The 12,033-nt window shown below is 39.7% G+C and overlaps 1 protein-coding gene across 1 annotated transcript in view; it reads left to right on the top strand.

Moving 5' to 3' along the window:
• Positions 1–10,764, top strand: part of RP9 (retinitis pigmentosa 9 (autosomal dominant)) — an 11,567-nt gene extending 803 nt beyond the window's left edge. Inside the window, exons 2-6 of the mRNA XM_018571367.1 lie at positions 1,568–1,598; positions 3,187–3,316; positions 5,950–6,041; positions 7,743–7,804; positions 10,454–10,764. Of these exons, the coding sequence (XP_018426869.1) occupies positions 1,568–1,598; positions 3,187–3,316; positions 5,950–6,041; positions 7,743–7,804; positions 10,454–10,616 (478 nt within the window). The 3' untranslated portion in view covers positions 10,617–10,764. The remainder of the gene's footprint in view (positions 1–1,567; positions 1,599–3,186; positions 3,317–5,949; positions 6,042–7,742; positions 7,805–10,453) is intronic.
• The last annotated feature ends 1,269 nt before the right edge of the window (positions 10,765–12,033 follow it).

Raw genomic sequence — 12,033 nt, 5'->3', positions numbered from 1 at the left:
TATATAGATAATTAATTTGTCATTGTAGTGCCATTGGGCACATTTCCTTAAACCCCATGTCCTGTAGGCACAACAAGATGTAAGGGGATATCACAAAGTGAGGGAAATCCTGTTTTAGACAGCAGGAATTCAAAATCTTCTGTTTACAAGCAGCAGCTGTTACCCATTCAAGTTAATGATCGGGTGACGGCAGCTGCATTTGAAAGCGGCAGAACGATGGCACACAGCATGTCATTGTATGTGCTACAATTACATGTGGCTAAGAATCAATCACTATTCTGGATGCACAATCAATGCGTCTAGGGATAGTGATTGATTCTTAGACACATGTAATTGTAGCACACGATTACAAGAGGTATCCCATCGTACTGCCGCTTTGCGTATTTATTTTTTTCCTTTTTGCTAATCTTTATTTCATTTAACATGTCCTGAGTGGGCCAACATCTATTTTGCATTGCGATTGCATCCGATTTTGTTTCATTAGGTTGCGCTGAAAAAAAGCAGAGCATGGTCTACTTTTTTCATCGAACTGCAGTGGATCACAGTGGTGTGAACTGGTCCCATTCTCACCCATATATTTTTTTTTTTTTATGTATTTTTTGGTGCCCTTGTGTTAGCATTTGTTATAAAATGGATTACAACACAACACATCTGGTGTGAATGGGGCCTAAAAGAGGGTTTTCAACTTTATGCATGCAGAATGATGTGGGCACACATTTTTTAAATCAAAGTGTTAGTGGCCCAAAATGATATGCAGTTAAAACAATTTGACAGTTTAGGAGACATGTCTTGGAACATGTAAATGATATGATATTAAAAAGGGAGAAGATACTACCAGCATGACATGTCTGGCCTGAACATGAGTAATCCGGACTGTTTACATTTTTGGGTTATCAAAGATAAAACAAAATTGGGCATACGAAAGGGAGACCTAAATATTTACTATCTATTTACTATATTTACTATTTACTATCTAAATTTACTCCAAACGTAGAACAATTGTTCGTCAATCCTTATTCTTCTGTACAATGCAGATTTCCCTATTACTTTTAATAGGAAAAGCTATCTATACTATGCCCATTTAGTTGAATGATGGCTTGCTCGCTTCCTAAAGCTCTTATGGAACCTGTTGTAGTGATCTCTGCAAGATCCGGCTTTGCTTCCCTGCATTGGAGTCTTTAGTCTTCCTGTATTGCTGAATTGGGAAACAAATGATATATTTTCCAGGCAAAATTGATATCTTCTTGCAGTGGCAGGTGACCCAGAAACTCTGGTGCAGATATTGTAGCTCCAGTTTCTTTGATACATTTGTTTCCAATGCAAGTCCTACCAGTAGTGCATATGTTGCAGATAACTCCACATTTTCACAGGTAGAGACACTTGTATCTCAGCAATGCAGATGATTTGCAGTGAAGTGTTAGACCTTAGGACAGGTTCAGCAAACTCTGCTCTAAAACCTAGAAGAATCTTGTATTTGATAATATCTATGCATTATTCGTGTATTTGGTTACATGTCTTTAGTATATTTCAAAAACATAATTTCCATTGTTTTTTTTATTTTTTTTAGCTATGAGAAGCCTCCGCCGGGATTAATTAAGGTATTGTTATAATCTGTTGTATTGATGACTCGTGTAGCCCACACACAGTACAGTCAGGCATGTATTCTATATACAGATGTTCTTCATATAATCTGAATCTGTTCCAGAATATCTTTTTTTGGGGGTAAGTAATTAATTTAAACATGCAGGTCAGATATTTTAGTATGGAAAGGAAACTGTCAAGCTACTGGGCAAGTTGTGGTATCTACAGTTCTCCTGCACCTCATCTGAATTAATGTAACCCTGGATTTCTTTGTGCCATCAGATTGTTGGTTCATGGCAGCAAGAGACCTGAACTAAAACACAACTGGGCTTCTTTATCACCCAAGAATTGTACGGCATGCCCTTAACACTTATCTCTGTGGTACACCCACTCATTAGAAATCATTAGAAGCCCATAGGTTAGAGGCTTATTTGCCTTTTCCATCACTGACCTTGATTTTTGTACAATAGGGATATCACAGAGTAAAATATTGTTTGTTAATTAAGACTTATAGTTATGAAAATTAGATTACATTTCCGGTTTATTCATACCTATTAAGGTCTCTATAATATCACGATGGGCATCAAACTGCATTATAATTGTTTCAGTTACAGGTAAATCTTGTGTCTAAAGCTTTTAAGGATTGTGTCAGTCTGCACACTCTAGTAGGTGATGCTTTCTAAATATATAGAAAATATTTATTTCCTAATGATTCAAATAAACTAGTTTTGTACAAGATATTAATAGCTGGTCATGTGTATTTATTTATTCCACATACCAAGTTCATTCACTAAACTGTATATATTACCTAAATGGCATTAATATCCTAATGTGGAACCGTTCAGGGTACAGAATAGTGCTCAGATCAGTAGTGGCCTTTCTTAAAGTTGACCTCCAGAGACCAGATGTGGAAAGTCCACACCACAAAAACCTAGATAAGCCAATGTCAGCTAGAGACTACAATGATCTGATGAAATTATATTTTACAAGCAGTATATACAGATTCAAGGAAATTCCAAAGGGTTCCTTTCCTGTTTTGGAACTAGTATATAAAGACCAACTGCTTCTCTTCCAAAAAGGTAAAAAAAAAAAAGTTTGAGCTAGATTTTGTATTTTAAAGTGACCGTGTCAGGTTCTAAACAAATTCAGCTGAAGCCTTTCTGCAATAGAAGAGGTATTCTACTCTCCTTTCAGTTGTCCCATGTCTCCTACCTTTGCTGCAGGCTCTGTCAGAATTTTTAGCGATCAACATTTCCAGAGGTATTGAATGCTTGTGTCCCCCACCATGTGCTGTGGTTCCATCCTCCTGGCCTCTACATCACTGTGTCCTGTAGTTTGCAGTGGAGGACACGGGCATCTGACGCTCCCAGAAGTGTCAAATGCTTAAGATTCTAAAGGAAGGTAGTAGACATAGGCCACCAGAGAGTTCAGTACAATACCTCTTCTATTGCAAGAAACGTTTAGCTGGATTTTTTTTACAGCCTGACCGTCACTAAGGTTTCAAAGGTACAACTTGTGATCCAAAATATATATTGCAATAGGTGCCTTTCTTCCGTATTTACTTATAAATGGCAAGATCACATTTCTGGTTTTCATTTTATCTAGGAGGATGAACCTAAACCAGAAGACTGTATACCAGACTTACCAGGCAATGAACATGCTAGAGATTTCCTGGCACATGCTCCTACAAAGGGTCTGTGGATGCCATTGGGCAAAGAAGTGAAAGTTATGCAGTGTAAGTTATGGGGTAATACTTGGTATTATTTGTTTTTAGGGTTTTCCCTCTGCACTTTTATATTTATCCACCTACATGTGATCCTGAGAATTTGCTCAAGGACAGTTTTTCTCTTTATTGCTGCAGCAGAGCTACTTTTTCAATGATTTGCAATCCAATGATCAACGGCCTGGCTGTTGGTGGCTTGGCTTTTGGATGTTTCATAGTGAAGAACAAAGGAGGTCACGTGAGACACAGCAGATGAGTTCGGTAGTGGGGCTTGTGCCACAGTAAATGGGTTGATTATTTATATCATTTTATACTTCCATATATCTTAATTTGTTATATATATATATTACAGGGCTTGAAAAATTTGGCGGTGTCTCACCAGTCAGTCAAAAATTTCACCAGTCAGCATGACCTGACTATAGCCTTGCAATATATGTAAAAAAAATTTGGGGACAGATAGAGCTTTCTTTTGTGACCCCACGGGGGGTTATTTTTTTTAACTATATAATGAAAAAAGTACCATAAATGTAAAAAAAAAAAAAAACGTTTCCCTATGTTATAAAACATTTATTCTTACCCATATTTTTAGTAAAACATAAAAATCTGGGTCACGTTGGGTAAATAGACACCAAACATGTCAAGCCTTAAAATTGCGTGCGCCCGCAAAAACGCAAAAAAACGCCCATACGCGACGATTAAAATGCTTTTACTGCTCATCAGTTTAGTGTTATCAGTGATTAATGGCTCTAGAATTATTGCTCTCACTCCGACGTTCGCGGCGATATGTATCATGTGCGTTTTCGCACGTAGGCGCACCTGACGCATATCTACGTGTGTATGTGGGGGGTGGGGACCTAAAAATGTTTTTTATTTTTTATTTTGCTTTTTTATTTTTCTATGATTCTTTCATTTTTATTCCGGCCGGCCGTGTAATTACAACGGCCGGCCAGGAAGCTGCTCGTCGGGCTCCACTGTCCTCTCGTCACAGACGAGTGGACGAGTGGATTTTTCGAGCCCTGTATATATATTAATAAATGCACACGTATTCATAAAAGAAAAAAATGTGGATTGATTATGTTTTTTTGCAATGGAGCCTGTAAAGCATTGCAACCGCGATCAGTGGATCACAGGTGCAATGCTCTGGCACCTGCAGACTCTTCCTCCCAGTACCTGTCCATCCCAAGGTATGGACTTTAAAGCTAGTCATACACCTGCAGATTTTCTATGGACAGAGGGAAAAAGTGCAACAGATTCCTCCCATCTACCCTAAACTGTGTGGATGGAGCAATCTCCCACTGGGCCAAGCTTCAGTATCTTGCTAGCCGGCCCTGCTTGCTCTCAATATACCTGAACAATGCCTGCATCCAATCAGATTGTTCAGGTATTTTGGCAGCCAGCGGGGCCGACTAGCAAAGATACTGAAGCTTGGTCCAGTGGGAGATTCCTCCATGGGTGCAACTTTTTGGCATCTGACTATAGAAAATCTGCAGATAATCTATAGGTGTATGGCCAATTTTAGTTACAGGGTAGTGAAGAAATATAAATGGACTACAAGTGTGGTGACGTCACTGCACTTGTGTGTACACTGAGTGGCCAGATTATGACCACCTTACGTTTGTAGGCAAATTGGCTATAATTTCGCGCTAAAGTTGCTAGAGGGCCAGACCATTATAAATAGGGAAGCAGGTTGTTTACCACGACAGTAGAGGTGATTTTTGTCTGAAGATATGGGTAAACAACGCGATTTAACAGCCTTTGAACGTGGGATGATTGTTGGCTCTCAGAGCCATGGAGCGAGTATCAGCAAAACGGCAGAATTCGTTAAATGTTCAAGAGCAGCTGTTGTTAAAGTGTTTAAAGACTGGACTGTCAGCCGACAGTTGGTAATTTGACATTTTGGTAATTTGAACACGTTTTTTTGTTTTGCTGTTACTTATCTATTACTTATTTATTAAACATGACCCCCTCCCCAATAAGAAAGAAAATGGCAGCACAGTCTTGTAGTGTAGAAAGTGCTTCCATGTGGCACGCACTTAGAGACCCTGTCGCCAGACCATTCTTTTCAACATAAATCTTTCTATAAGAATATATGTGCATTTTGTAGACAAACAAAGACATAAGACTGCTGCTGGCTGCCGCTATCAGGGTTCCGATGTCAGCCACCTGCCATTCTGTAGTTTTACCCTTTGCTCCTCCCCAGCAGCTATATAAAAGGGTTATAAATGGAGTAAAGTGAAAGTGGCTTGGCCAGCAGAGAGAGAGAGAGAGAGAGAGTAATTACCTGCTCCCAGAAAAGGAGAGGACTATGCGCATGCAAGGAGAGAGGGGAGGATTGACTCTTCTTGAGAAGTCCAATGTTCCAGCAAGGCCAAGGGTATGTTGCAAGTGAATAAAAATGTTTTTTGTCAAGAAAAAAAACCCTGCAAATTAGCAATTAAAATGTTCTGTGCTTTTTACCTAAAAATGTTTTAAGCTGGCGACCGGACCTCTCTAAATCTTTTGTCAGCAGTGATCTTTTATGGCGGTGTGGAACCGGTTTGTAACATCATAATCCGCAAGTTAATTCCAAGTCTGCATAGCTCTACCTTTTTTTTTATAGCAGTTTTGTGTGCACGGGTTTTAATGTAGTCTTCCCTTCCTTGTAGGTTGGAGATGTAAGCAGTATGGGCACCGAACTGGTGATCGAGAGTGTCCCTACTTCATAAAAGGCAATCAGAAGATTGAGCAGTTCAGAGTTGTAAGACTTGAGTTGTTCTCACCAAGTTATTTAAACACGGCCTTTTCTTCAAGTTTTATTTATATGGTGCCTAAGGAGTTTACATTATATGGGGAAATGATGGGAAAAGAATATAAAGGCAGAGATGACGAGCTAGGCATTGACATGCTAGCCGATTAATCGATTATTGAAAAAGTTGACAACTTTTTCAATAATCAATTATAATCGATTATGTTGATTAGTTGTTGCAGCCCTACTTCTATGCAGCTGAAGTAGCAGTTAATGTTCTTTTAGCAGCAGATATCTCTTAAGGTTTTGAGAAATAGGCAGATTGGGGACATGGGAGAAGTAATCGAGGTAAGAATAGGAAGCCGAGGCACATTTTTGGTAACATTTTGTAAACATTCAGGGGAGAATTTATCAAAACTGGGGCAGCTGCCCATAGTAGCCAATTGGTTTCTCTCTTCAGTTTTCTCAGTAAAGCTAGAAGCTGATTGGTTACTATGGGCAACTGCTCCAGATTTTGTCTGCTCCAGTTTTGATAAACTCCCCTCTCAGTATTTAGGTGTTCGAAGAACTTTCAGTGCCTTGTTTACATTAGATCCTTTACACATGTTTTGGTGCAGTTAAATTCAGCATTTAGTTTTATTTAAATTCAGTAGTTGGATCCATGTGACATTGGATGTAAATTACATGAGAAATCTGTGCTATCAAGGCTGGTTCTCACCCCCATTTAGCCACTTCAGCATTCAAACCTTTATAATCCCTACGGACCAGAGCAATTTTGATATTTCCGCTATGGGCCTGTTTGTTCTGGAAATCCTTTGCCATTACTTAGGACAGCTAAGTAATACGTATATAATTTTTAGGACAATCAAGGCTGTTGTTTAGTAATTATTTTATTTTTTATGTAATCCATAGACAAAATTCACAATAAAACTAAAAAAAAGCATATTTTAAACCAAAAGATTGTTTAAAAATGAATAGTTGGAATAATATAATAAAAGAAGACAAATATCTTGGGGGAAGACTAAGATAATTAGGGCTGATAAAGAATAAACTTAAAGGATTAATAAATAATATAATAAATTCTATTTAAAATAAGAAAAAACAACTTTTAAAAAAAAACGTCAGGTTACTTTACTGTAGATCAAAGGTCGGCCTTTTGATCTGCAGATGAATGGAAAAGAGTGAATACAAAATTAACGGTAATCTTACCTTTTTATCTCTAATTCCCGAGTCTAAACATTGTTTACAAACATTGTGCCAGAAGGTCTATTCTTTGACGGCAGTGTCTGTGAATTCCCATTCACACCTTCGAGTTGTGTGTAATGCGCATGCAACGTGTTCAAAATGTGCGTCATGCTTGTGGTGCCATCTCTTATGTGTGGCAAACTCGGCAAAAAGAAAAAAGTCTGAACGCGCGTTTGCACACCACGTAATGTGGAGGGGGAGCTGCTGAATTGCCAGCAAATGTGAGAATGAGGAAGGGGGGGCAGCGGGGAAGGACAGGACAAGGCCTGTGTGCTTCAACGTGACTTTTTTGGGGGGCCATGCATTGTATGGTTAAAATGTTTTTATTAACCAATATTAATGTCATTTCAATCACGTTTCATTTGCTTTTTAAGAGCACCTCCTTTTATTAACATGCATGTATATAGTGTCATTTGTTTTTGTTTGTTTTTAACTGGAATGCTAAGTCGGTATACTTATCTTCTGCAGGCTCATGAAGACCCAATGTATGGCTTAATAAAGGAAAAGGAAACCCAAGAAAAACAAATGAGGTAAAGATAGCATGCCAGTCATTAATATAATAGAATACTGGCAGGGCTGGATTTCCCACAAGGCCAACCAAGGCCCGGCCTTGGGGCAGCAGGGAGTAAAGGGGCAGCAGAGGTGTGGAATGCCTATCTTCCGATGGCCGGGACATGCATTTCTGGGCGCCGGGCGGGTAGTTATCTACATTTAGCCCTACTTTGGGCAAGCATAGCTAAATGTACAGAGGGGAAGCTGCCGCTTGTTTTCTTTTAAAACTTCTGCACAGCTGTATAGTCTGATATGTTATGTGGTCTGAAAATATATATGTGATATGAATATGCGACTAACAACTTAAATTTATGTATAGCAAACACTTGGATAGAGTAATGAGGGCTTTGAACCACTGTCACGTTTTTGTATTTTTGTCTTTGTTTACTTTGGTGACCACTGTCACTGAAACAGAATATAAGGGGAAATGCAAAATGTTTAAGTTGTCCTAACAACAAGTAGTGAGAGAAACTCTGCCAATGGGGACAGCTGTCGAAGAAGAGATTCCCCTGTTTTTCAGAGATTTCTTCTCGCGTCCTTGTGCTTTTCTGGGACAGGAAATGAAGAGAAATGTTCACCCTAATGGGATGCAGACCACGCAAATGTAAACTGAATGAATGATTCAAGCACTTATCTACTATGTCCAAAAGGAGGAAAACAAAAGTTTTTAGCTATGCATACTTCAAGTGGGAGTCTGAAATTGCACTAGTACCAACATAATGGACACATTCTCGTATTCCTTCAGCACACCCTCAGCCCTACCGCATAGGCTAATGTGTGTTGTGTTAAGACAGGCCATTTATATAGAATAGGCTACCAACACACCACAACAGACAATACATTATCCTTACAACTTTGATTAATGCAGTTCTTCACAATGCACAGCATGTGCCCTGCAGTGTGGATGCACTTGCACCATCTCTGGTTTTTCATTGGGTGTGCTGTTGTAAATGCCATTCTAAATGTATGGCACCACACACCACAGTCTGCACGTAACAAAAGTATTTCTGTAAATAAAGTAGAGCCTAACATGGCTTCTATCTGAACCCTTATTGCTCACTAAACACTAACCATTCACTTAACATTTATACTAACTTTACCTAATCTCTAACACTAGCGTAATTCATGCAGCAGCATTCACATGTTTAGATCCATACTGCTGCTTTTTATTTTGAATGCCTCTTAGGCTAGGCTGGATATTCTGGCATTTCTGTGGCAAGAACCTGTGGCAGTGGCAGTCTGCATGTAATTCTACATGGTAAGATTACATGTGGTTTGGGAAAGATGATTGTTGCTGGACACAGGATAGATGTGTCCAGGGACAATCATCAATCCAAAACTGCATGTAATCATATCATGTACAATTACATGCGGACTGCTGCTAACAGATGCAGCCACTGTCATTTTCGTGAAAGGGTACAGTGGCCACATCTGAACCAGCACACCTGGGATTGCCAGAACACCCTGGTGAATGCAGCCCTATAACAGCCTATGGGTGGCCATACACTATGCGAATTTCGGCTTGCTGATCGAAGGAGCCGGTTGGAAAATCTTCATATGACCAGAGCCAACTGCCAATGAGCTGCTGGCCCTGTTTGGGTATTCTGGCAGGCCGATGGCCACTGTCAGAATACAAAAAGGAACACCAGGGATTCCTCGATCAACGCACTTATAGCAATGATGGAGGAATCTGCTCTATTTTTTTTTTTTTGCTCAGCCTGCGGGTTGAACAAGAACATTTAGAGCAGTGTATGGCCAGCTTATGTGTCTATGTACATTGTGGTGTTTAGATCCGTAATCTAGAGCAGCATTCAGTGACGTAAAAAAAGAATACCCCAAACCTGCGTTAGCAGAGGAGTGTGCCAAGTGAAGGTGCCAAAGGCTTCTGTAGCTATTTTACTCTGATCAGTTAGACCAGTGCTCCCCAACCTTTTTATCGCCGCGGACCGGTCAACGTTTGATCATTTTACCGCGGCCCACTGAGGGGGGGACGTTGATTGTTTATATTTTAGATTGGAATCACCTGTGCCGCTAAATCCATATTTCAAGTAGGAATCATGGTATTGTCTGTTAAAAGTTACATGTTTCTTTGATGTTGAAGGCCCTTCTTCTGTCTCTTCACTGGGCCTTTTCTTTTTCCCAAGGAAACTTTCTAACGACGTCTGTTTAGTACTCATTTCTGCTAATTTGTGGGTTAAATTTGAGCAAACACAATATATACGTACACCAAGCACTGTTAAACATGAGAAAGTACCGGTGAACAGAGAGAAGAGCGATACACACCTTCTCTTTACCAAAGCTACAACGCCACTGCCGCTTGCAGCCGCTCAGCTCCAGACGTCACCTAAAACCGCCCCGATATCACGATATTTTGCGCATGCGCGGTATTGGTGCGGCTTTAGGTGACGTCTCTCAGCTCCCAGTTAACCTCTCGTCCTGGAAAGTCGGACAAACCCTAGAGAAATACACCACAGTAAATAAAATGGAAATAATTTAATGTTCCTTGGGCGGCCCGGTACCATTTGATCCACGGACCAGTACCGGTCCGCGGCCTGGGGGTTGGGGACCACTGAGTTAGACAATATACTGACTGTGTGTATTTTGTCATTTATTTTTTTTTTTTTAAGGATTGAGCAGTTGAAAAAACTGCTTGAGGATTCAACATCTGAAGAAAGCAGCGACAGCAGTGACAGTTCACAAGAAAAACGTAAGAAAAAAAAGAAAGACAAAAAGAAGAGAAAGAAGAAGAAAAAGCGCAAATCTTCTTATAGAAGCTCCGATTCAGACTAACTCAGTCTTCAAGAATGATGCGGAGTAAATCCAAAGAAAGGATGGTTTTGTTTCAGTATGTGGATGGCATACCTGTGCAGGTAGCAGAACAAGACTTAATGCTTGTACAGTCCGTAATCTAGCCTGTCTTGCAAGTGGACATGATTAAAGGGAAGTTAAAATTAAAAATGCTGCTATTAGAAAGGTGCAGGCTGCTCGGCCAGGCTTTAATGTCTAGTAAGTTGCTGGAAGAGGTAGGCAGCCTTTGCAATCACAAATCCTGATCTGTATATGTATCCTATTAGGGTAACACGTTTAAGAATGATGGTTCTGGATGTCTCAAAGCTGAACTTCAGGCAAACGGCTTAATACGCAGATGAAATACATATAGGGGCTGTTTATCTGACAGATTTGTCCATCCAGTTCTTAGATTTACACATCTAAGTCTTCGAATCAGCTTTTCTAAGTAACAATGTGATTGGATAGTGAAGAAGATGCAGCAGACAGATGCGCTGCTGCCTTCTGCTATCAGCATGTTCCTTGTTGACCTTTTCAGCACTGCATTGGCTCTTTGTGTCTCCTTTTCTCTCTCCCAGTCAGAGTCTGCTGTCCCAGGGATTGCAAGAGGCTGAAACTGAAATTCATGTACTTTACACTGCTGGTGTATATGTATATATATAAAAAAAAAAACTTAAGATGTATTGAGGAATACAGAACTGTGGTCAATTGTGTGGTGATTTTTTTTTTTAATGTTACTGAAGTTCAGCTTTTAAAAGATGAAAAAAAATTTCAGGGCAGCATTCATAATTCTATTCTGACAAGTTCCCTTTTTGATTTGGAAGTACTCCATTCATATCATCAAAAAAACAAAATGGTGAGTGTTTAAGATGTTTATGGCCACACTGATATCAGTTTTGATACTCTTATGGTGTTTACCATGTAAAACATCCTTAAAGCACTCCATTAAGAGTGAAACTTAGGTCTAGCATGTCAATTCCTTATCATTTAGCCTGATCTAATCTTGGCCGTTATTATGGTCATTCAGCTTGCCTGGGTCATGTGTATAGAGAAATCGCAATAGCAACAAGATACAGAGTAGAGGTAAATGTAGATGTGGGGTGATGGCTTGTTGAAGTGGCTTAGGTCAGTGCTTTTGAGTGACAGAGCAAGTTAAAGTGACACTTAACACAGGAGTTACATCTTAAAAATACATTCAAGTACCCTAATTATTAACAAAAATGTATCACTCAGCTGTAGATCCTCAAATCATTCTTGAAGTCATGCTAACACTATCCTTCCTTCTGGAGGGGGGCTACTTTTGTTCCCCATAGTCCCTGTGCGTGTTGTAGAGTAAGCCACCGCTCCAATCTCACTCCTGTAATGGACTACAATCTCAATACAAATTAGTAAACTAAAACCTGAGATTGTACTCCATCAC

The sequence above is a fragment of the Nanorana parkeri genome, unplaced genomic scaffold, assembly GCF_000935625.1.
Source record: "Nanorana parkeri isolate BGI_ZX_2015 unplaced genomic scaffold, ASM93562v1 scaffold41, whole genome shotgun sequence".
Classification (NCBI taxonomy): domain Eukaryota; kingdom Metazoa; phylum Chordata; class Amphibia; order Anura; family Dicroglossidae; genus Nanorana; species Nanorana parkeri.
The sequence above is the reverse complement of the archived record's forward strand: the minus strand, read 5'-3'. Positions and strand labels throughout refer to the sequence as shown.